The sequence below is a fragment of the Yarrowia lipolytica genome, chromosome 1F, assembly GCF_001761485.1.
Source record: "Yarrowia lipolytica chromosome 1F, complete sequence".
NCBI lineage: Eukaryota > Fungi > Ascomycota > Dipodascomycetes > Dipodascales > Yarrowia > Yarrowia lipolytica.
In genome coordinates, this window is record NC_090775.1 from 3,243,172 (window position 1) to 3,265,072 (window position 21,901).

General features: G+C 49.0%; 11 protein-coding genes and 2 non-coding genes across 13 annotated transcripts; 6 read left to right on the forward strand and 7 right to left on the reverse strand.

Moving 5' to 3' along the window:
• Positions 1 to 243: 243 nt before the first annotated feature.
• On the reverse strand, positions 244 to 954 carry YALI1_F32441g (uncharacterized protein; the record flags this gene model as incomplete). The annotated part of the gene is made up of 1 exon (XM_505855.3): positions 244 to 954. One exon carries the CDS (start codon positions 952 to 954, stop codon positions 244 to 246), a length of 711 nt encoding a protein of 236 aa, XP_505855.3.
• A 1,768-nt stretch (positions 955 to 2,722) lies between these two features.
• On the reverse strand, positions 2,723 to 3,074 carry YALI1_F32460g (uncharacterized protein; the record flags this gene model as incomplete). The annotated part of the gene is made up of 2 exons (XM_068283472.1): positions 2,723 to 2,894; positions 2,977 to 3,074. 2 exons carry the CDS (start codon positions 3,072 to 3,074, stop codon positions 2,723 to 2,725), a joined length of 270 nt encoding a protein of 89 aa, XP_068139573.1.
• Positions 3,075 to 4,526: 1,452 nt separating this feature from the next.
• Positions 4,527 to 6,275, forward strand: YALI1_F32476g (uncharacterized protein; the record flags this gene model as incomplete). Its single annotated transcript, XM_505856.3, has 1 exon — positions 4,527 to 6,275. The coding sequence occupies one exon, from the start codon at positions 4,527 to 4,529 to the stop codon at positions 6,273 to 6,275; it is 1,749 nt and encodes a 582-aa protein (XP_505856.1).
• A 404-nt stretch (positions 6,276 to 6,679) lies between these two features.
• Positions 6,680 to 7,816, forward strand: YALI1_F32498g (uncharacterized protein; the record flags this gene model as incomplete). The annotated part of the gene is made up of 1 exon (XM_505857.2): positions 6,680 to 7,816. The coding sequence occupies one exon, from the start codon at positions 6,680 to 6,682 to the stop codon at positions 7,814 to 7,816; it is 1,137 nt and encodes a 378-aa protein (XP_505857.2).
• A 224-nt stretch (positions 7,817 to 8,040) lies between these two features.
• YALI1_F32512g (uncharacterized protein) lies at positions 8,041 to 9,606 on the forward strand (the record flags this gene model as incomplete). The annotated part of the gene is made up of 1 exon (XM_505858.3): positions 8,041 to 9,606. One exon carries the CDS (start codon positions 8,041 to 8,043, stop codon positions 9,604 to 9,606), a length of 1,566 nt encoding a protein of 521 aa, XP_505858.3.
• Positions 9,607 to 10,323: 717 nt separating this feature from the next.
• YALI1_F32534g (uncharacterized protein) lies at positions 10,324 to 10,848 on the forward strand (the record flags this gene model as incomplete). The annotated part of the gene is made up of 1 exon (XM_505859.3): positions 10,324 to 10,848. The coding sequence occupies one exon, from the start codon at positions 10,324 to 10,326 to the stop codon at positions 10,846 to 10,848; it is 525 nt and encodes a 174-aa protein (XP_505859.3).
• Positions 10,849 to 10,983: 135 nt separating this feature from the next.
• On the reverse strand, positions 10,984 to 11,515 carry YALI1_F32546g (uncharacterized protein; the record flags this gene model as incomplete). The annotated part of the gene is made up of 2 exons (XM_505860.2): positions 10,984 to 11,452; positions 11,505 to 11,515. 2 exons carry the CDS (start codon positions 11,513 to 11,515, stop codon positions 10,984 to 10,986), a joined length of 480 nt encoding a protein of 159 aa, XP_505860.1.
• Positions 11,516 to 12,292: 777 nt separating this feature from the next.
• YALI1_F32554g (uncharacterized protein) lies at positions 12,293 to 12,691 on the forward strand (the record flags this gene model as incomplete). The annotated part of the gene is made up of 1 exon (XM_505861.2): positions 12,293 to 12,691. The coding sequence occupies one exon, from the start codon at positions 12,293 to 12,295 to the stop codon at positions 12,689 to 12,691; it is 399 nt and encodes a 132-aa protein (XP_505861.2).
• A 719-nt stretch (positions 12,692 to 13,410) lies between these two features.
• Positions 13,411 to 14,145, forward strand: YALI1_F32565g (uncharacterized protein; the record flags this gene model as incomplete). Its single annotated transcript, XM_505862.3, has 1 exon — positions 13,411 to 14,145. The coding sequence occupies one exon, from the start codon at positions 13,411 to 13,413 to the stop codon at positions 14,143 to 14,145; it is 735 nt and encodes a 244-aa protein (XP_505862.3).
• Positions 14,146 to 14,586: 441 nt separating this feature from the next.
• YALI1_F32597g (uncharacterized protein) lies at positions 14,587 to 16,548 on the reverse strand (the record flags this gene model as incomplete). Its single annotated transcript, XM_505863.3, has 1 exon — positions 14,587 to 16,548. The coding sequence occupies one exon, from the start codon at positions 16,546 to 16,548 to the stop codon at positions 14,587 to 14,589; it is 1,962 nt and encodes a 653-aa protein (XP_505863.1).
• Positions 16,549 to 18,623: 2,075 nt separating this feature from the next.
• On the reverse strand, positions 18,624 to 18,696 carry YALI1_F32618r. Its single transcript has one exon. It is a non-coding gene; the product is annotated as a tRNA-Arg (tRNA).
• A 273-nt stretch (positions 18,697 to 18,969) lies between these two features.
• On the reverse strand, positions 18,970 to 20,712 carry YALI1_F32638g (uncharacterized protein; the record flags this gene model as incomplete). The annotated part of the gene is made up of 1 exon (XM_505864.3): positions 18,970 to 20,712. The coding sequence occupies one exon, from the start codon at positions 20,710 to 20,712 to the stop codon at positions 18,970 to 18,972; it is 1,743 nt and encodes a 580-aa protein (XP_505864.1).
• A 956-nt stretch (positions 20,713 to 21,668) lies between these two features.
• Positions 21,669 to 21,753, reverse strand: YALI1_F32649r. The gene has a single exon. It is a non-coding gene; the product is annotated as a tRNA-Thr (tRNA).
• Positions 21,754 to 21,901: the final 148 nt, after the last annotated feature.

A 21,901-nucleotide genomic window follows, 5' to 3' on the forward strand; every position in this document is an offset into this window, starting at 1 on the left:
ATTGTGCGAAAGCTATCAATGCCGTCTATGTCATGCTATAGAAGCCCCATTCATTACATGGCCATACCATAACTGTGCCGAAGATATACAGCTATTCATATGTCTCTTGTACTGGTGTTGCTATAGCGAGTGATTTGGTGCTTCCAAATTAATGTAAGTCTCGTATTGCTGTCACTCAGTTCTGATAAATACATCTTGTACGGAAAGGATTATTATATGATAATATTGGTAGCTATAGTCAGTTTATCGCTTAGCGAGTCGCTCTGCTCGTCGTTCACAAGCGTGCTTCACGCAATCGCTCATCTCCTGGTTGCCGTCCTTTGCAAAGCCTTCAATGACTCCGTCCTTGTCTCCGCAACCCATCTTTTCCTGGGACATTTTGAACTTTCCCTCCTGCTTGGTGATTTTGATCTCGATACCAATAATCTTGGGAAGTAGTTTCTCCAGGTGGCTATCAGAGGCATCAGACACCTTCCATTTCGATCCGGCTAGCGCTTCCTGCTCATCGACAAGCTGGTTAAGCTGGTCCATCAGGAAAGCTCGGGTGGTCTCGTCTTTCTCGTAGAAGACCTTGACTTTTCCGTAGCACTGGACTGAGGCGAAGTTCCATGTAGGCACCACGTCGCCGGTAGATGGCTTGGTTTCAACGTAATACTTGGGAGGCACGTAGGCCTGGGTGTGGGTGAAGGCAACGAGGGCGTCAGGATCTCCGGACTTGGAGGCGTGGATCAGCTGTTTGGCTTGGGGGTTGATTCGATGCATGTGGGCTCGAAGGGTGCCATATTCGCCATGCTCGGGGCCGGTAACAAGAGTGAAGGGGATGTAGTTAGCCTGCAGAGGTAGAGTGGCGGTATCGTCCTGAAGGTGGGTGATGAGAGTGCCCAGGGCCTCAGCCTTGATGAGCTTCTGCTGGACCTCCAGGTCGGGCTCGTTGTAGTAGGGAGGAATGTACATGTTGATGTAGTGGGTGAGTGTTTGTGTTGATTGTAAGAGGAGAGAGTAGTGCTATATAAGCAATTGGGGTTAGCCGCTTGGAGATGTTCTGAGTCAATGACAAGAGTAAATGACCCTTATTTTGTTTTTTGATCAAAGGCCGGTCTGTCAGTAACAAGCTTCACTCGATGACCTAAATATGTGGCTAAAGAGGCTAAAAAGAAGTTACGATAAGCCACCTGAGGAGACCAAATGGTTGCAAAGATAACTTGTTTGATGAGCAGCAGGTAAAAGGTACGAAGTGATTGGATCTTTCTGGTGGATTATGCATCCGTTGATACCCCTCATACTCGCTACATGTTCCTCTATTGTCCTGATAAGCCTCCTCATCGTTCCCCACACGCAAACAGTCATGCAGGACATTGCTTAATCAGGAAGTTATTGCCGGTGGGAGACCAATCACAGAGTTGGCATTAACGCGAAACACACTTAGGGGTGGGAAGGAATCTCAGGTGAAGTCGCCGCATAACGAGGCCCAGACCATGCAAGCTGACACGGCCCTCACGTGACCAGAGTCATTTCTCGATGAGTAATCCTAAAATGACTCAGATTTACGATTGACTCAGTGATAATTCTTGTTGACTCGGTGTTTTCTTAACCAGTTTGACCCGGATCAGTCAGACCATACAACTATCCAGCCTCGGTATCCCCTTATGGCTCAAGTCCGCCAGGTGGAGATAGCGGAAACAGGATCGATGAGCAAAAGCGGTGACCGAAAAAATGCAGAGATGCATCCGGACGAGAGAGCGGTGGTGGGCGGGATGCGGTGGTCAAGCGGAAGCTCTACGAAGAAGCTACTGTGCTGAAGAAGCCACTGTACTGTGGGGGAGGCGGGTCACTGGAGGTGGGTCATGCAGGCTACAGTTCGTACGAGAGTAGAAGTAATTTGTTAGTTTTTGATTGTGGCATTAGTTGAGAGTTAGTGATGAGAACAGTCTATCAAGAAAAAAAACCCACCAACTACTCATCTCCTACTCAGTGGTTTTATTGTGAGGGTTTCCCCGAATCGGGGGTTGTGGGCGTGACCCAGCGACATGTGCAAGTACCGGTACATGTACTTCTTGTACTTGCCCTGTTATCGGTGAGTCCTTTTGGAGCCGTTAGTCCGGACAACTATACAAGTACTGATACAAGTACAAGTGGGCCTGTGTGTTCGATTCACCTCAACTTCATGATTATGCATTTACAACATAACAAGTACTTGTAAACTCCCCGGATGCACTTTTTTTGCCCTCGAATTATGCTCAGATGGTACGGGTACGAGTACTTGTGCATATATTACATATGAAGCATTCTTGTCCATACCTACCTACCCCTACTCGCACACAGATGTTGTCCATCCTTTTTTATGAGACTCCATCCAAAATAGAGTTTCGTTCAATCCACCTGTGAGGATCGGTGCGGGTGCTTCAGTCTCTCTCTCTGGCTACCAGTGTGCACATATTCTTATTTCAACCACCCATGCACGTCCTTCCCTTGTGCAGATTGATGCATTGATGCATCATTCTCGACCTTTGCCCCATGAGCACTTTGTGCTCATATTATTTCCACATGACCAGTCAGTTGGGCTCAGCCCAACTCCCTTTGCGTCGCGAGTATATAAACACCTTACATCCTGTATTGTAATGCATCGATTTTAGTACTTGTGTTTTCTAAGGAAAGTCACCAGTCTGTCGACAGCACCGTCAGGAGCTCTCACATTCGCGCCTCCAGCACTAGGGCGATAGCCCTAATGCCCTACAACCCACTCCTTTCCCTCCTCTCGACAAGCACCAATACTATCGTACTGCTGATTGTGTAACGTTCTGAAGCTTCCGCTACAGTCGGTTACCCCACCTGGTATTTGTGTGTGTTCCACACACATAATTACCATACATACACTGTCTATCACCACGGCCTCACTTTATCCAAACGCTCTGTGGGCAGCATCTACAGTAACTTGTACAAGTAAGCTTAAGCAACAGATCAAACAAAAGGGCTCACGGACTGGGAAAGTTCAACGTTTTATCGTGGGCGAAGACGTTGGCAGGCACTGCTTGTTGAATAACAAGCTGTACCTCTGCAATTAAACATTCAGTCATACAGCGACTATACTCCTCATGTGCAATTGTCTAACCGCAACGTTGAACTATTTCCGACGAGATTGACCGCGCACATCTATGCAGCAGCTAAAATGGCACCTTGTCCTGAGTACGATACTGTACACGATGGGGTTGCAGGTTAACCTACCAGCATGCGAGGAACTTGTGTGTTGAGTAGGCAATCTGAACAAAGCAACTTGTTTATCTACAGAGGTAGTGTCCCTGGGTACAGTGTCACTGGATACAGTGTGTACATTTACTGCTGTATGTGGACTTTTGGGCATATTATCCGTTTTGCCATCATGTTGCCATATTTTCTCTCGTCAGTTTTAGCACCTGTCACGAACGAAAGAGATAGATGAAGGCTAATATAATATCCCGCCATGTGTATCGTGGCCACGTTGATTCTGCCATTCCATATATGCTGTAACTCCGACCACTCACAACACTGTGTCTTATCAGTCCCACCTTGCTCACAGATGCCTGCTGTGTTGTAATTATAATGGCCGGGCGAAAGGGTACGGACGTGCGGCGATAATTTTGCAGAAATTCGGACCAAGATGCGGCGGTCCTTTTTTCTCTTTTTTTCCCGTTTTTTTCTTGATCTGGGTTTCAGGTGCGCTAATTCGCTGCGACATTAGTCTTCAGCTGGAAGCAAGTGAAAAATAGGGCAGGATGGACCAAGGCGTCAAGTATGTTTGCGAGCGGGTCTGAGATTGGAAGAGGCGGAAACTGGGTTGCGGCGTGTCAAGGCGGCACGTCCAATTAGTGCAACGGCAACCCCAGGTTTGTGGGTAGTTGATGAATGTGACAGAGCTCGCACGGTTACAGTATTACCTCAATCTATGATTTCGTTAGGCAGAATTATTGATTTTTCGCCTGCCACCTACAGCTGACACTAACTGATGTCATACCTCAACGTTATTGGTCAATGTTTTTCCGGGCCTACTACTGTACATGTACTCTGCTTGTAATTACACCTGTTACATGTCGAGATTTGCTGTGGTGTCTCGTCTTAACGTCAGGTATCGTACTCGTAGCTATACTGGTGCACCATTATGACGCCCCTTCTCGGCTAGTAATACCGCCCGTATGAGACGCTAGTGGTCGACGAGATTAAAAGCGCCGCACACCCGGCACACCGGTCCTGTCGTCCCTTCTCTCACATAATTACTTATACCCATGTATCTCCCCGCTTATCATTTTCGATTTCCCTTCACCTTACATTACAACAGTACATTTGAGACTGCCGCCTGCCTCTGCCTTGGTTCCTCTCTCTGCACACTCGCATCAAAGCACCACCACCCACGAAGAAAAAAAAAAACAGCCTTTAGAGCCAAGAGAGCCCAAAAAGCCTAACTTAAAGTTTACATTGCCTCGAGCTCTGTCATATCCCACCACAAGCGCATAGTCCCCATCATCCACACAATCGGACCTCTTCGACCCGCAAACATGCTCCGTCTCCGTCCAGCCGTCCGAGCGGTCTCCGTGGCTCGAAGCGTCGCTCTGACTCGCTCATTGCACGTCTCCGTCGCCAAGTTCAACAAAATCGAGGGAACCGCCCCCGCAGGTCTGCCCAAAGAGGTGAAGCAAACCGCTGGCCACCAGGGACACCACCAGGAGATCCCTAAGCCCGATGAGAACCACCCCCGACGAAAGAAGTTTCACTTCTGGCGATCATTGTGGCGCCTGACCTACCTTTCGGCCATTGCTTCTCTGGGATACATTGGCTACCGAATCTACGTCATTCGAAACCCCTCCGACCAGTTGCCCGCCGACCCCTCCAAGAAGACCCTGGTGGTGCTGGGTTCCGGCTGGGGCTCCGTCTCCTTCCTCAAGAAGCTCGATACTTCTAACTACAACGTCATTGTCGTCTCTCCCCGAAACTACTTCCTGTTCACCCCTCTACTGCCCTCTTGTCCCACCGGAACCATTGAGCACCGATCCATTATGGAGCCCATCCGAGGCATCATTCGACACAAGCAGGCCGAATGCCAGTACCTCGAGGCTGATGCTACCAAGATTGACCACGAGAAGCGAATTGTGACCATCCGATCCGCCGTCTCTGAGAACTCCAAGGAGGAGGTCATCAAGGAGATCCCCTTCGACTATCTTGTTGTCGGTGTTGGCGCCATGTCCTCCACCTTTGGTATCCCCGGTGTCCAGGAGAACGCTTGCTTCCTCAAGGAGATCCCCGACGCCCAGCAGATTCGACGAACCCTCATGGATTGCATTGAGAAGGCCCAATTCGAGAAGGACCCTGAGGTCCGAAAGCGACTTCTGCACACTGTCGTTGTTGGAGGTGGCCCTACCGGTGTCGAGTTCGCTGCCGAGCTCCAGGACTTCTTCGAGGACGATCTCCGAAAGTGGATCCCCGATATCCGAGACGATTTCAAGGTTACTCTTGTCGAGGCTCTCCCCAACGTTCTGCCCTCTTTCTCCAAGAAGCTCATTGACTACACCGAGAAAACCTTCTCTGACGAGAAGATCTCCATTCTGACCAAGACCATGGTTAAGTCTGTTGACGAGAATGTGATCCGAGCCGAGCAGACCAAGGGTGACGGTACTAAGGAGACCCTTGAGATGCCTTACGGAACTCTTGTGTGGGCCACCGGTAACACTGTGCGACCTGTTGTTCGAGAGCTCATGTCCAAGATCCCTGCTCAGAAGGGCTCCCGACGAGGTCTTCTTGTCAACGAGTACCTTGTTGTTGAGGGTACCGAGGGCATCTGGGCTCTTGGTGACTGTTCTGCCACCAAGTACGCACCCACTGCCCAGGTTGCCTCCCAGGAGGGATCCTACCTTGCTAACCTGCTCAACGGCATTGCTAAGACCGAGGACCTCAACAACGAGATCACCAACCTCGAGAAGCAGTCGGAGCACACCTTTGACGAGCAGGAGCGAAAGAACATCTTTGCTCAACTCGAGTCCAAGTCCCGAAAGCTGCGACGATCCAGAGCCATGCTGCCCTTCGAGTACTCTCACCAGGGTTCTCTGGCCTACATTGGTTCCGACCGAGCCGTTGCCGACCTGTCCTTCAACTTCTGGGGTATCATGAACTGGTCTTCCGGAGGAACCATGACCTACTACTTCTGGCGATCCGCCTACGTGTCCATGTGCTTCTCCATGCGAAACAAGATTCTTGTTTGCATTGATTGGATGAAGGTCCGAGTCTTCGGCCGTGATATCTCTCGAGAATAAGCGCATAAACCTATACAATAAATTTTAGATTGACAGTACAACTGAGGGCTGTAATGAGTAAGAGTGGTATCACTTGGTTGTATTTGACGGAACAGTTGTATACAATTATAAAGAGTTGCAGCTTCTCCATCTGCAGTATTGCTGTAAGCATGTTTGTGGAAGGTTTCATACTGAACAGAATCCCTCGTATAAGTGAACCCCAAAGCCAATGTTTTAGAGGCATTGAGACATAAGACTGCATGTTTCTTTTTGCTCATTTCACTTCTATATTTCTTTTTTGTGTCTGCCACTTCTGTATAATTCATTTCAATCAACACAATAGAGTTCCATAAGGCGTGTGGTGCATATTGTCAACTGTGGATACCTGTTCGTACAATACGTGAACATACTAACACACACCACAAATGATCACGAAAAGGCTACTGCGGTTCCTGCTGGGGCCTAGTTTTGCCACCAATGAGAATACAGAAACAGAATCTCTTGCTCTCAACCACGAATTGCTCAACGCCAAACACAAGATTCTCAACAGCTATGGACGGTCTTCCCTGGAGGCCGAGAAGATTGTACCTCCTCCTACTTCAGCCGCTGATCTGGACGCTCTGCTTGATCCTGCCGAATCAAACGACTATGTCGACAAGTGGATGCGAGCCTGGGAACTCGGTATTATCCCTGAGGGGATTGTTAGAGGTATAGAGATGATGGGCATGTGGCCCCTGGAGGTATCTTGGGCTAGATACCACACAATTGGCAGATCCGGAGGACAAACATACTGGCAACTACTGAAGGGAACTATCCACAGCGGCAATCCGTTCCCCGGATTCATGGCTTCCCTGGCGCAGAGTATGGTGGAGGAAGCTATCTCAGACCAACCGGACGCAGGCTCGTATACGTGGGAGAACGGGACCATGGTCAAAAGCGAACACAAAATCAACATCATAAGCGTGCTCAAGGGCAACCACACAATGGCTGAAATCATCCCCTTTGCCCTGAAACACTTCACGGCCTGCATCATGTCATTCCCCTTCTTCTACTACTCCTCCATGCAGATTTTGGGGGTGTACAACAACGTCGACACCCCCAACAACTCGCCCTGGGGCCCGTCTATTGCCTGGCTGCAGAATTTCTACAACCCCTGGACTCCAGCTCTACCCAATGTCGGAGTCATGGCCGTCTGGCATGTATCCAACTACTTTCTTGGTCTGGTGGGTCGAACGCATCTGGCTGAAATCAACAAGTCTCACGGACAAATGGGACCCGAAGTGGCCCATCATATGCCTCCATTTGCGGTTTTATATGAGAACTTCCTTCGATCATCCTTCATCATGAGATGCATGACTTCCAATCTGTTTGGTTTCTTCTTTTTCCGGTTTGCTGTCGGCAAATCTTTTGGGGATGACCTGCAGATTGATTTCCCAGATCTCTGCGGCGCTATTGCTGTTGATACCGTGGTTAGATGTGGTATCAACCACTTGTACATTCTGTCCACCTGGATTATTGAGAGATCTGTTTACGGGGCTGACACAGAGGAGGAGGAGACGTAAATGTACATAGGTCTACATCGCTACATAGTTGCATTATTTATTTGGTATTCAAGAAAGAGAGACATTTTTTTCCCCTTTGAACTGGTGTGCTCGTTTGTTGCATTTGTACATCAGGAAACGCGTTTCCCTTCGTCATTCCACATTTTAAAACATCACACTCTTATCCTTAATGACCATCCTAAACGGTACATGTTGCTTAATAATCAAACCCTAATAACAAGAATATGCATGGCTGGACTCCCCGGCCAAATTCGTCCAGTACACATCTTTTACACCAGCAACAACCAAACACAATGTCCGCTCGACGCTCGAGACGCAATTTTGATGACGACACGGTGGAAGCGTCCAGTGACAGCGAAGGCAAAAAGCGCAAGTCACGGGCCGCCGACAAAGCAGCAGCCGTACCTGAAGAGGATGAGGAGGTCGAGGACTCGGATGGACTGGTGGAGTCCGAGGAGGTTACACGGTGCATTTGTGGCCACGAAGAGTTGCATCTGGACCGGGCTGCCAAGGCTCTGGAAATTGATCAGGGTCTGTTTATCCAGTGTGATTCTTGCTCTGTGTGGCAGCATGGCTACTGTGTGGGCATGTACCAGGAGTCTGAAGTTCCCGATGTCTATTACTGTGAGAAATGCCGACCCGACCTCCATCAGATTTTCCTACGGCCAAGCGGCCAGACGTCCATCTACAACAAGTCTGCCGACGACGATGAAGACGAAGAAAACGAGGATGGCAACGATGAAGGCAATGGTAGCCGGGCTTCGGTCAAAGAAGAAGAGCTCCTCCCGCCAAAGCGTCAGCGCAGCAGCCGAGCGTCTTCTTCGACAGCCTCAGACAGCGGCACTGGTGCAACACGCGAGTCTGCCCGCGACCCTCCCCGAAGCAATGGAGAGGAGCCTGCAGCTGCTAGTGGCCCCAGACAACAGTCCGGGTCCACCCCCGAGCAGGGAGGAAAGCGAGGTACGGGTAGAAGTCGACGTCCCGATTCTGCTGCTTCTGCCGCTGGCTCTGCTGATGATGGCTCTGAAGACATCTCTGACGCAACTGGCGAGGCAGGCCGTGACTCAACTCGCAGCAGACGCAATTCGAGCTCTCGTCGTGAGATAACCACCTCGTCGCGACGTCGCAACAGAGACACATATGAGGAGACTCTCAAGCGGGTGCTTCAGGAGAGCGCCCGCGAAGCAGGCAAGGACAAGGAGGTCAAAGAGGAAACCACAACGAGCAAGAACTCTACGACCAACAACAATAACGCCACAGCCAACAACAGCAGCAGTAGCAAAAAGTCATCGCCTGAGACTACTGGCACTGCTTCTGGAGCAGCAGCTGCAACAAATGGAACAACCAACGGGTCAGCAGCAGCCTCGGGAACGTCGGAAACGCCGAAGCGGAAACGCGAACAGGAACTCCAGGCAAAGTCGGATATGGACGGCAGCGACTCGATGGACTCGCCTGTGGCCAAGGCCCGGAAAAAGCGCAAGACAAAGACGTCGGTGGGTGCTGGAGGAGCAGCCAACTCGCCGAAGCCGAAGGAGACACCCGAATACAATGACGAGCGGCCATCCAAGCCACGGGTACCTCATTCACGAACTACAATGAGCGAGATGCGACGACGGGTAGCTGCGATACTGGAATTTATTGGCCGCACACAGATGGACATGGCCAGTGACCAGAACAAGATTGGAGATCAGGTGGTGCTTAGCTCCACCTCTGCAGATATGATGGATGGACTAACTCGCAAGCTGCTTCTGTGGGAACAGGAGTACGGTAGATATGGCGAGCGAAGGTGATTAACAGAATATACTTAATTTATTGTATCATTATTATTTAAAGGTATTTTGCCGTCGGAATAGCCGCTCCGCAAAAACCGTTGCACGTTGTGTGAGAGGAAACCTATTACAGGTAACAATTGGGGATGTGTCTCAATTTTGGGTATTGCGATAAGCTAATTGTAGCGGTTACTACCTGATCTACAATGTAGCTTAGTGTCGGTTATCGATCTCTATATTCGTATATTAGATGCCAAGAACAAGAAGAATAATGTATGAAGTAGACATGTCATTTCGCTTAGGTGGTGCTGTGAGCCTTTGCGGGGGCCACTACAAATAATAGGGAAGTTTTGTATGCGTCTGCCATGTGCATTGCTCCGCTACTATTCACTTCAACATTCGACGCGTTTCTACAGTCATGGATGTGAGAGTGGCTGGGTTTATATTACGAAAAGGCTCCAATATGTTGAAACATTTAGTACAAGTACCTGTAGCTTGTTTTCTACTTCTCCCCATTTCTCCATCCCTCCAAGAACACTCCACATCAAGCAATTAGCCGTTGGGAAAGCCGAAAGTACAAGTAAGGTAAGTTGACTTGAACTACAGGTACAGTATTAGCTGCCTCTAGGCTCTCTTATTTCTCCACCCAAACGCGCACACCATCGTTCATACCGACTTTGACAAACGTCATTGTTCTTACACATACACATACAACATTCACCTTCTGAATTACACACAATGGTCCATGCCGATTACTCTCGATTCTCGTCGGAATCAAAGTCCGAATTGTACGACACCATGGCCTCCAATGTGGAAGCTCTAGTTGATGGTCAGACCAATTGGGTGGCTAATCTTTCCAATGCCTCGTCGATCATCTGGCACGGTCTCAAATCGCTCCCCGAGCCATCCAGCGACATCAACTGGGCCGGCTTCTACGTGATTGATCCTAAGAAGTCTGAACAGCTGATTTTGGGACCTTTCCATGGTCAGGTTGCATGTCAGGAGATCCCTCTGGGCAAGGGAGTGTGTGGAGTTGCTGCCAAGGAGCAGAAGACCCAACTGGTCAAGAATGTGGAGGAGTTTCCCGGGCACATTGCATGCGACGGAGTCACCAAGAGCGAGATTGTAGTTCCCATTGTGTTGAACGGTAAGCTCTTCGGTGTCATTGATATTGACTGTGCCAGTCTAGAGGGATTCGACGAGGTGGACCAGCAGGGACTGGAGAAGATTGCCTTGATTCTGGCGAAGTCTTGTGAGTGGTAGCGACCATTCAGATAAGTTATAATGTGTAGAAATCAATACGATACAGTGTCTCGTTGTATACATACAGTGCAGTCTATCAATACATAAATAAGTCCTAAATACTGGCTGGCCCAACCAGAAAGCAGTCCTCCACAATCATCTCACCCAAACAAAGAAGAAACACAGGAAAATGAAGGCGAAGAGACCGAGCCAGACTCTCCAGCCAATACCGCTGTTGTCGGCCATGATCATCATTCGCTTGAAGGTGCCCTTGAGTTTCGTGGATGCATTTTCAAAAGTGTCCTCCAGGTTGTTGAGCAGGTGGCTGGAGTCCCGGATCTCCACTCCGATCTTGCTGGTCACGTCCTTCAGCAGCTGCACCTTAGCAGACAGACCCTCCATTTGCTCGTCGTTCTGGGACTCCAACTGCGACAGCATCGACGTCGAGTACTGCTTGTGGCTTTTAGGATCGTACTCCTCCTGCTCGGGAACGTAGGGCTTGGCCTCTCCAAAGGACGAAGACGACCCGGCGTACGGCTGTGGAGGTTGAGGGGTGTTGATTCGAGAAGAAGCCTGGCTGGAGGCTGGTGATCCGTATTGTGCCGAGGAGGCAAAGAGTTGATGTCTGAGTTAGTTGCTGTGCACGGAAGAGAGCCTTCATCGCAATAGGTACTCACCTTGAGGTCATTGCTGTTTGTTGGTGCTGAGGTTCTTAGACTTTCACAAACCTCATGCACATGAACACGCAAAATAAAGACACGATTTGGTTCCCATGTTAGCCAAATAAGGTTTCGTTGAGCCCACCTCGTGGTCATTATTTCGGTGGCGATAAGAGTCGTTGAAAAAAATGAGACATTGTAGTTGTTTTGACACGTCAATATTTTTGAGTCATGTTTTTCAATTGTCAGAATATCATTTCTCCGGAGCTATTTAGTTTGTTTGCTGTGTCCACTGTAGAACACCTCATTCCTGCTTACTGCATGAAAAAAATGAGTGCGTTGTGTCGATAGTCGATATGAACTGAGGCCGACTCAGAGGCATAGAAGGAGTGGGTGATGGGTGGAGAGCAGGGTGACATGTCTATAGTGGTGTTTGTGGTATTGATTAAGCAGCACTTCAAGAGTGAGTATGCCGTATATTTTACTGTAGACTGACCGTGGCTATTTCGGCAGATTGGTTGATTATATTTCGAAATATTACATAGATCAGAGTTAGAAGAAGTTTCTCATTCGCACAATACTATGAATAGTCTGTTACTCCATAGTCTCTATTTTTTATTATTATAATAACATAACTGTAGGTCTTCGGTCCTTCAAAACTACTTCACAGTAGTACAGCAGGTAGATGCCTCGCGCCATTACTCGTAATTGTAGTTCGTGAATAGAGTTCTGGTCCATTATCAACGAACACATCTTGCTACAAGTAGGTAACATTCACAATCTGACAGAAAAGAAACATTCATACAATGATCCCTTCAAAACACACGACTATCAAAGATCTAGACATTGTCACCTATGCATTCAACGACAAGATCTTCGTCAATATCCACAGCAAAGGAGCATACACTAGATCATACTATGTTCCCCTAAGACTATCTCCAGGCAATCAGTTCTTTGCACATACCGAATATGACGACGAAGGCGAAGACATCAGCAATCTGCCACTCACTCATCTCACTCCCATGTCGCTAATTGGAGGCTCCAATGCTGACACATTGGGTCAGATCATAGCTGTCCAGGTGGCGTCCCAGGTAGTCAAGGACTCGCCCACAGAGGTGCGAACTGTGTTTGTGTCCATCGGCCGAGTCAGTCAGGACGACTACGACGACGTTCTTGAGGGAGTCAAGCTTTGCCGTGTTTGGTAATTGATTATGGGTGTTGGATTGTGTGGAGGTGTGGGAGTGGTTGAAAAAGAGCCTTGTGACACCCGTCGATTCGTGTGCCTGCAGTGGGACTATCACCAGACTCTTTACGACGAGTCTGAGCTGTTATTTCTGCGGTTGACTATGGTACAACTACAAGTACTGTCCTGTACTTGATAAAATGACAGTCGACCCGGTACACACAGTGTAAGCACGTTCATCAGTTGTGATCGACAGCACCTACTGCACCTACAGCACCCCCCTAGGAACACAGGTGCTACCGCGCCCATAGCCCACACTTGTGATCATTGCACCAGAGGACAACTGAACTAGAATAAAATTTAATATCATTGCATGACTCTCGATCGGTCAGTCGAAGCGTGTTCTCTGATAAAGGCAAGCTGGGACAGAAACAGTGTGCCAGTACTTGTGGAGTAGAACCGGCTAGTATGAGAAAGAACCTGAGCCAAAGAAATTGGTATGAAATCAATCTAAGAATATTGTATACATATATATCGACACAAGCACTGACACTCAATCTCTGACGCCCATTTGATTCATCTTTGCTCGATAGTCAATATTCTGGGTTTATGCAGCTTACATGCAGTCCTGTCGATTAACAATTAAATTCTGCTTCGATATATATAAGGTCGAACCGCCTGGAATTACCGACGAACACCAAGCTTTTACTAACACTTTTTCGTTAACACACACAATACACAATGGCCGGAATTCAGCAACCATCCGGACAGATCAAACTGACCAACGTGGCTCTTGTGCGACTCAAGAAGGGCCGAAAGCGATTCGAGATCGCTTGTTACCAAAACAAGGTCCAGGACTGGCGTAAGGGAGTGGAAACCGACCTTGATGAGGTTCTTCAGATCCCTCAAGTCTTTGTCAATGTCGGTAAGGGACAAACTGCGCCTCGAGACGACATGAAGGCCGCCTTTGGACATACTGACCAGGACAAGATCATTCTGGAGATTCTCAATACCGGAGAACTCCAGCTTGGAGAGAAGGAGCGACAGCAGCAGAGCAACCAGCTGCAAACGGAGATCATCCAGCTTGTGTCGCAAAAATGTGTCAACTCCAAGACCAAGCGACCTTATACTGCAACCATGATTGAGAAGGCTCTGATTGGAGAGCTCAAGTTCAACATTGTGCCCAAGAAATCCGCCAAGATCCAGGCCATGGATGCCATCAAGCTGCTGGTGGAGAAGCAGATCATTCCCATTGCTCGAGCTCGTATGCGAATTCGAGTGACTGGCGATGTCAAGAAGCTGGGGCTAGGAGAGAAGCTCAAGACCGATATGGGAGCCACAGTCGAGGAGGAGACCCACGACGAGCTGGTCTGCTCCATTGATCCTGGTCAGTTCCGACCCGTGAACGAGTTTGTTTTGGCTGAGGTCAAGGGCAAGTGCAAGGTCGAGGTCATGGAGGTTGCTGTTCAGAATTAGCCAGTGATCAGATGCCAAGCAACTGAAGCAACTACCCACAGTCTGACATGGTGCCCCAACAGCGAAGCGCAAGCTCTCTATGGGCCTCCACTTGGGCCTCCACTTGTCTCTTTAGGACATGGGACATGATATGCGTGTAGCCTATTCCTCGGGGCTCTCTGCATATGGGGAACATGCCACTGCTACTTGTAGTACACAGATAGTTACAGTACTGTCAAAACACCATATATTTAATGTATATTTACAGAGCAATTGTGAAGGAAGTGGAAGAAAAGGTGTTTTTTTTGCTGTATAAAGTTGGTGTTCCAAGTAATTGGGGTAAAAAAGGGGTTCCCTGGTCGTCTTGTCACCTGGTACTGAATGTTGTTACAACAAAGTGCACATACTGTTCAAATGTCTGTCTAATAATCAATTTTCTATAAATACAAGGTACTAAAATACTTAGTCGACCTCCTCGACAGTGGGGCCCTCGCCGCCAGCGCCGGGAGGAGGAGCACCTCCAGCACCAGCACCGGGGAAGCCACCGGGGCCACCGGCACCAGGCATTCCGCCGGGAGCACCACCCTCGGCTCCGTAGAACTTCATGAGGATAGGGTTGGCAACACCCTCAAGCTCCTTCTGCTTGTCGGAGTACTCCTCAGTAGCACCAGACTGGGTAGAGTCAAGGAACTCAATGGTCTCGTTGATGGCCTTCTCGAGCTTCTCTCGGTCAGCCTCGTCAACCTTCTCCTTGAACTTCTCTTCGGAGAGGGTGTTCTTGAGAGAGTAGGCGTAGGACTCGAGACCATTCTTGGCGGCGATTCGAGCAGCCTCGGCCTCATCTTGCTCCTTGTACTTCTCAGCATCGTTGACCATTCGCTCAATATCCTCCTTGGAAAGTCGGCCTTTATCGTTGGTGATAGTGATCTGCTGAGTCTTACCGGTACCCTTCTCAACAGCGGAAACGTTGAGGATACCGTTGGCGTCGACGTCGAAGGTGACCTCAATCTGGGGGACACCTCGGGGAGCAGGGGGAATGCCGGACAGCTCGAACTTACCAAGGATGTTGTTATCCTTGGTCTGGGCTCGCTCACCCTCGAAGACCTGAATCAGGACACCGGGCTGGTTGTCAGCGTAAGTGGAGAAGGTCTCGGACTTCTTGGTGGGGATGGTGGAGTTTCGGGGGATGAGCTTGGTCATAACACCACCGGCAGTCTCAATACCAAGAGAGAGAGGAGCAACATCGAGAAGGAGAAGATCCTGAGTGGAGGAAGAAGTATCTCCGGAGAGGATAGCGGCCTGGACGGCAGCACCGTAGGCAACAGCCTCATCGGGGTTGATGGATCGGTTGGGCTCCTTACCGTTGAAGAAGTCAGAGACAAGCTTCTGGACCTTGGGGATTCGAGTGGAACCACCGACAAGAACGATCTCGTTGACGGCGGACTTGTCGATCTTGGAGTCTCGGAGGACCTTCTCGACGGGCTCGAGAGTACCTCGGAAGAGATCCTGACAGAGCTCCTCGAATCGGGCTCGGGTGATGGAGGTGTAGAAGTCAATACCCTCGTAGAGAGAGTCGATCTCGATGGAGGTCTGGGCGGAAGAAGACAGGGTTCGCTTGGCTCGCTCACAAGCGGTTCGCAATCGTCGGAGAGCTCGCTGGTTGGTGGAGATATCCTTCTTGTGCTTACGCTTGAACTCCTGGACGAAGTGGTTGACGAGTCGGTTATCAAAATCCTCACCACCAAGATGGGTGTCACCAGCGGTGGCCTTGACCTCGAAAATACCATCCTCGATAGAGAGGAGGGAGACATCGAAAGTTCCTCCACCAAGATCGAAGATGAGAACGTTTCGCTCACCAGCCTCCTTCTTGTCCAGACCGTAGGCAATGGCAGCTGCGGTAGGCTCGTTGATGATTCGCTGGACGTTGAGACCGGCAATAAGACCAGCGTCCTTGGTAGCCTGTCGCTGGGAGTCGTTGAAGTAAGCAGGGACAGTGATGACGGCATCAGTGACCTTTCCACCGAGGTAGCCCTCAGCGGTCTCCTTCATCTTAGTGAGGATCATGGAAGAGATCTCCTCGGGGGTGAAGACCTTGGTCTCACCCTTGAACTCCACCTCGATGTTGGGCTTTCCTCCCTTGTCAACAATCTTGAAGGGGAAGTGCTTGGCATCGTTCTGGACCTCGGGGTCAGAGAACTTTCGGCCAATGAGTCGCTTGGCGTCGAAGACAGTGTTGGAGGGGTTCATGGCGGCCTGATTCTTGGCGGCATCACCAATGAGTCGCTCGGTATCAGTGAAGGCAACGAACGAGGGGGTGGTTCGGTTACCCTGGTCGTTGGCGATGATCTCGACTCGGTCGTTGGCAAAGTGAGCCACACAAGAGTATGTGGTTCCCAGGTCAATTCCTACAGATGTGTTAGGCATTTTTGTTGTTGAAATGTGTTGTAAGGATCGAATTGACCGGAGACCCCTGGGGCTATATATACTTATCGCATGTCACGATGGACCTGGTCTCTGGAACATTGGAGAATATCTAACTCTATGCGCCATATGCACGCCTAGAGCCTATCTAAAAGTCAATTAAGCGACTTGGAACCTGTTGGAAATAATGTCGGGTGGTGGCAAACCCAATTGCGGAGGGCTGTGGAACTCCTTGGAAAAAAGGTGTTTAGGCACGCTGTACCTGGGAGAATCCCATGGAACACTAGTGACAGCCCATCGGATTTTGTAGTGGTTTCTGGAACTTTCCAGCCCGAATCGCCACCTTAATTGAACCCTTAGTAAAGCCGTTTGTTGTACATCACCCTCCAGGATAATCCGGCCTGCTCTGGTTGTTGCTGCTTTACTGTGCCAAGTGGTGTTCATATCCGATCAGGCGCTTCCACGAAGTGATGTCCTCTATGAGACAATTTCCGAGCCGCATGGCACAAGAGCCGCTTAACCTTAGCATGACGTCAACAGGCTGGATTGTGTGGCGATGGGCGACTTGGATACATTTTCGAGCGGGGAAACGTTGGCGAGGCAGACACTGGTGCTGAGTTGATTTTGTCTCAGTCGCGTTTCCTACACCAAAAAACCTGGCTAGTTGGAGACTGTTGTTATGTATACCACAAAAAATCGAATTAGAATTTTCCCTCACAAAGCACTCCGGAAGCACACCATGGTTGCTACCAAGAAGAGGGATTATTGTGGTAAGGTACTCGCAATTGAATAAAAATAAGACTTGATCAGATATCTCTATTTCTGTGGGGAAATATTCCGCCTCAGCTTCCCCATGTTCTACTCAGGGATCATCAACCACACCCCTCAAGGACTTTCCGTAGTCACAATCCGGTCTACAGTAATATGTAATAACAGGCAACCGTAATTCTATTCCCCGGGAGTCTGAAAAAGGATGGAAGCTGGTAGAATTGGGTCGATGACTTGAGCTAATCATCCTTCTGACTCAACTCAGTTGACGGTCATCTGTTCCAGTGGTCATTGGAGCCCCTTGTCAAGTCCATGTAGCGCTATTTTCTCAGTCTCATGAGATATTTTTCCTATACTGATTTCTAGGCACACCCCCAGCGTGCATTGCTGCCTTATCTGTACACTGTGTACTGTATGAGAGGAGCCCACATCCTTTTGTCCATAGGTCTTCCGGACCCTCGACATGATGCGGCTCGAAAATAGCACAAGTGATGAACAGCTACATTACGAGTGAGACAAGAGTTTCGCTGAGACACGAAGGACAGACTCGAGGGCAGACACGACACGAGCAAAACACCTCCGCTAAATACTCCGCCCTGAAATCATTGTACATCTGTGGTGCCCCAAGATCGACGCCTGGCAACGCGCATGGGAGAAGTACAGAGAAGACTGGAGAACCGGAGGAGCGAACCTTGTGCGTTGTCAGGCTGTGGGTGAGTACTCCCTCACAATTGAAGGGGAGACGAGTGTGGCTGAGCCTGTCTTATTATGTCATAGTACAGAATATACATGATGTACCCACTCGTTGTGTTGAGGTACTTGTACGTTAATAGTACAAGTAGAATAAAGTGTCTAACCGGATATTTGGGGTAATTTCTTGTGGAACGCATCAATAGGTCTTGTGGAACGCATCAATAGGTGATGAGACGAGTGGTGGGTTCCTGACGTACTTGTAACATGTTGACTGGGTCAGTTGTTATCGCTGGCAAAGGTTTGAAAGAACCAATCTCAACATTCATACCCGAAGTCCCATACACACTCAAATCAAGATCCATACTTGGGTCATCGCAAGAGCACAAAAAGTTGGCAAACTGGTGCTGAAAAGAAGAATGATGCCCAGAAACATTCCCGAATGCAGTACAATCACTTGTAATTGGCCCACAAATCTCAGGAAGCCTCGCTACAACGTCTTCTATCACGTTTTTGATTCTTAGCTAAAAAGCATGCGAACTGCATATCGAAATACCAGCGAAAAAAACTCTGATGTAAGCAGCCGTTCAAGCTGGTCGTGTCGTAGAGACCGTGCCTGACACCCGGGGTGGGACTCGAACCCACAATCTTTGGATTAGAAGTCCAACGCGTTAACCATTGCGCTACTCGGGCCGGTCGTGTTCTCCAGAGCTCACCATATCGTACTTGGATCTAAGTTAGCTTTTCTAATCATCCACGATTATAGTTAGGGTATCAACAACATTACTGAAGCTTGAGCTTAGTTTAACTGGGTAGGTTAAAACATCAACTGTACACCGGAGAAAATGTGTTTACACAGTATTAGCAGTTACACAATCAGAAACCACCCAGGTTTAAGCACAATATACTGCATAAAACAAAACAACTCTCAATTATCTTCAATACTTTCTCCTATACAAAATTTCGTCATCTTTGGTTCTCTCCTCCAGAGTTTCGAACCAGCTCGTAGAAATAGGCAATGGTCTCGAGATGAGCCTGGTACTCAATATGTTCATCGACAGTGTGGATTCCAAAAGCGGCGGTCTCTCGCACAGGATTGAATCGGTAGATGGCGTCACATAGCTTCCAGTAGTGTCTAGTATCAGTGTTGGCAGTCATGATACCAGGAGCAGCAAAGACGTCCTTCGACTCGGGGAAGACTGCATCTCGGAAAACGTGCATAGCGGTTCCCATTACGAGATCCCAGGTGGGTCCAGAAGTAGGAGCTCGGGGCGCAACCTCCAGGGGAGCGCCAAAGAAGCCAACCTCAATGGAGCCCTTGGAGTCCTTGTCTTCGGGGATGATTTCCTTTCCAAAGGCAGTGACAGAAAAGCCGTTCTTCTTGGCGATATTAATGGCGTTGCCGGTGGCCTTCTTCTGGACGTCCTCGACCTTATGCTCAATGGCAATTCGGTGGTTGGTGACAAAAACGGTGGTCTCCGGAAGAGCGTTAGCCTTGACACCTCCAGTGACGAGATCAATGGCCTGGGTAGTTCGGATCAAGTCTCTGTACTTGGGATTCCCGTAGAGAATCTCGACGAGCTTTCTGTTTGCCCATCGGTCCTTTCCAGCCCGCTGGATCAAGGACTTCAGCTTTGGAGAGATGGACTTGTCATGGGTAGCCACACACTGCATGGTATAGAAGATTGGGTTCTCGGGGGTTAGTTCCGGTCGGTAGGGGGTGTCCTCCAGCTCGTTGATGATCTGGGCAGCAATACCAATTCCGGTATGAGGAGGGGGCATAGAGGAGTGTCCACCTGGAGCAGAGACAGAAATTTGAATGTCAGCATAGCCCTTCTCGCCAGTGGCAGCAATAAGCATGGCGTAGTTGTCCTCCTCAACCACTAGGCTGCCTTCATCTACAACTGAAAAGAAAGACTTCTCTCCATGCTTGTCAACCAGGAACTTGGCCATGTTCTTGGCTCCGTTGGGTCCGGAGATCTCCTCGTCAAAGCCATAGGAGAAAACATGGGTTCGCTTCGGCTTGAATCCCTGTTCCAGAAGCAACTCTGCCGCAGACAGAGAACCAATGAGCGAGTTTTTGGTATCGACAGAGCCTCGTCCCCAGACGTACTTGCCGTCAAAGTGACCTGAGTAAGGAGGGTGAGTCCACTGCTTAGCAGTCTCCTTGTTGACGGGAACCACGTCCTGGTGAGCCATGATCAATTGAGGTCCGAGACTGGAGTCAGATCCTTCCCAGGTGAAAATCAAACCGTGGGTGTTAACCTTCTCCACAGTCATGTGCTTGTGGACCTGAGGGTAGGCAGTTTCGAGATAAGAAGAGAAGTTGTAGAAGATGTCCCATCGGTCGTCTTCTCCAACAGGACCTAGGTCATCGTATGACTGGGTCGGGACCTGGATGGCGCCCTGGAACCGTTTAAGCTCTCCCTTGGCAAAGTCGTCATCGTGAAGAATGAAGTCCAAGTTGGAGTAGCCCTGAGGAACGAGCTTGGGCTGAGAAGGACACTTGCCCTCGATGGGCTTGAATCCCAGAATGTCGGATCGGGAGCCATAATACTCTCGAGAAATATGCGACATCTTAAAGAGAGCCATACCAAAGACGGCAGCAACGAGTCCTCGCTTAATCCAGTTGGGCTCGGGAGCCTTGGGAATCTGGGCCTCGAAGTCTGGCATCTGATGAGCCCTGAGCTGCTGTTTTTCGGGATCCATGATGTAGAGTTGAAGGGTCTATGGACCACCCCGATGGGGATCAGCAGTATACTTATAGTTCCTTGCCCAAAAAACTATCTAAGACCAAAATCACCTTAAGTCGGACTTGCGCATATCGGCTGAAACCTTGGATGGCGGAGGCCAGTCAAAACTAACCTCAAATGTCGCTCTCTATGAAGATACCTTCGAGATCGGGCTGTATCTAAACGTACAAGCGGGTTATTCATCCACCTATTTCGCTATTATTTCCCATATGTAGCTCCTCCAAGATATACCAAGATACATCTGTTGAACAATCGACTTGGCGATGCCCCAGGATCATGCATTGATAGTCCGAGAATATTCCCCTCAATTCTAGTGAGATGGACGCCATTGAGCTTTTTGAGTCTGAGAGATGCTGCCTACAGCATCAATGGATCTACTCCAATAATCCACATACTTGTTGGTGTGTATACACTGGTAGCTCAATGTAACCATCCCTCGTGTCACTGAACATCTACGAGAGTACATACATACTTGTTCGATGCCCACCCAGATAACAGGACATCCTGTCAACCAGCAGTGATACAGGGAAATACGAGCGTGTCACCTAGAGGTTATTCGGAATAGTATATTTTCCCGCTGGCCGCTCTCCATCCCATTACAGCAACCCGCTCCACACAGCTTTGCTGCCTGTCGGACTCCGCAAATATGATCCCCCGCATTTTGGCTTTCATCTCAGTCGATTTGGGCTCTAAGTGCCTATTTGGGAGAAGATCAAAGTTGCGCTTACAACTAACGCATGCAGCGTTGAAGCGCTCTGGTGGTGATAGCGGAGTTGCGAACTAGGAAAGTCCAACCAGGACAATAGCTATTAGTGGGCTGTAAAAAAACGAAACAAAAACAAACGATGCTATTAATATAAATCCTGTCATGGTGGCAAAAAAAAATTCAATCAGCCTACGCTGCAAAAATTATGCCTCAGACTGGAATCGAACCAGTGACCTTTGCATTCCAATATTAGAATACAAGTGCAACGCTCTACCCCTAAGCTACAAAGGCGACCAGTTACGAACCTAATAATGTGGGATTGCAACAATGAACGTTTGGGGTTACCCGGCTGAAATGAATCATTAGAACATACATAAACAAGGCGGAAATGCATTCACCTAGAATAAAGAAAAGGCCTTTCTTAGAATAAAAAAATTCT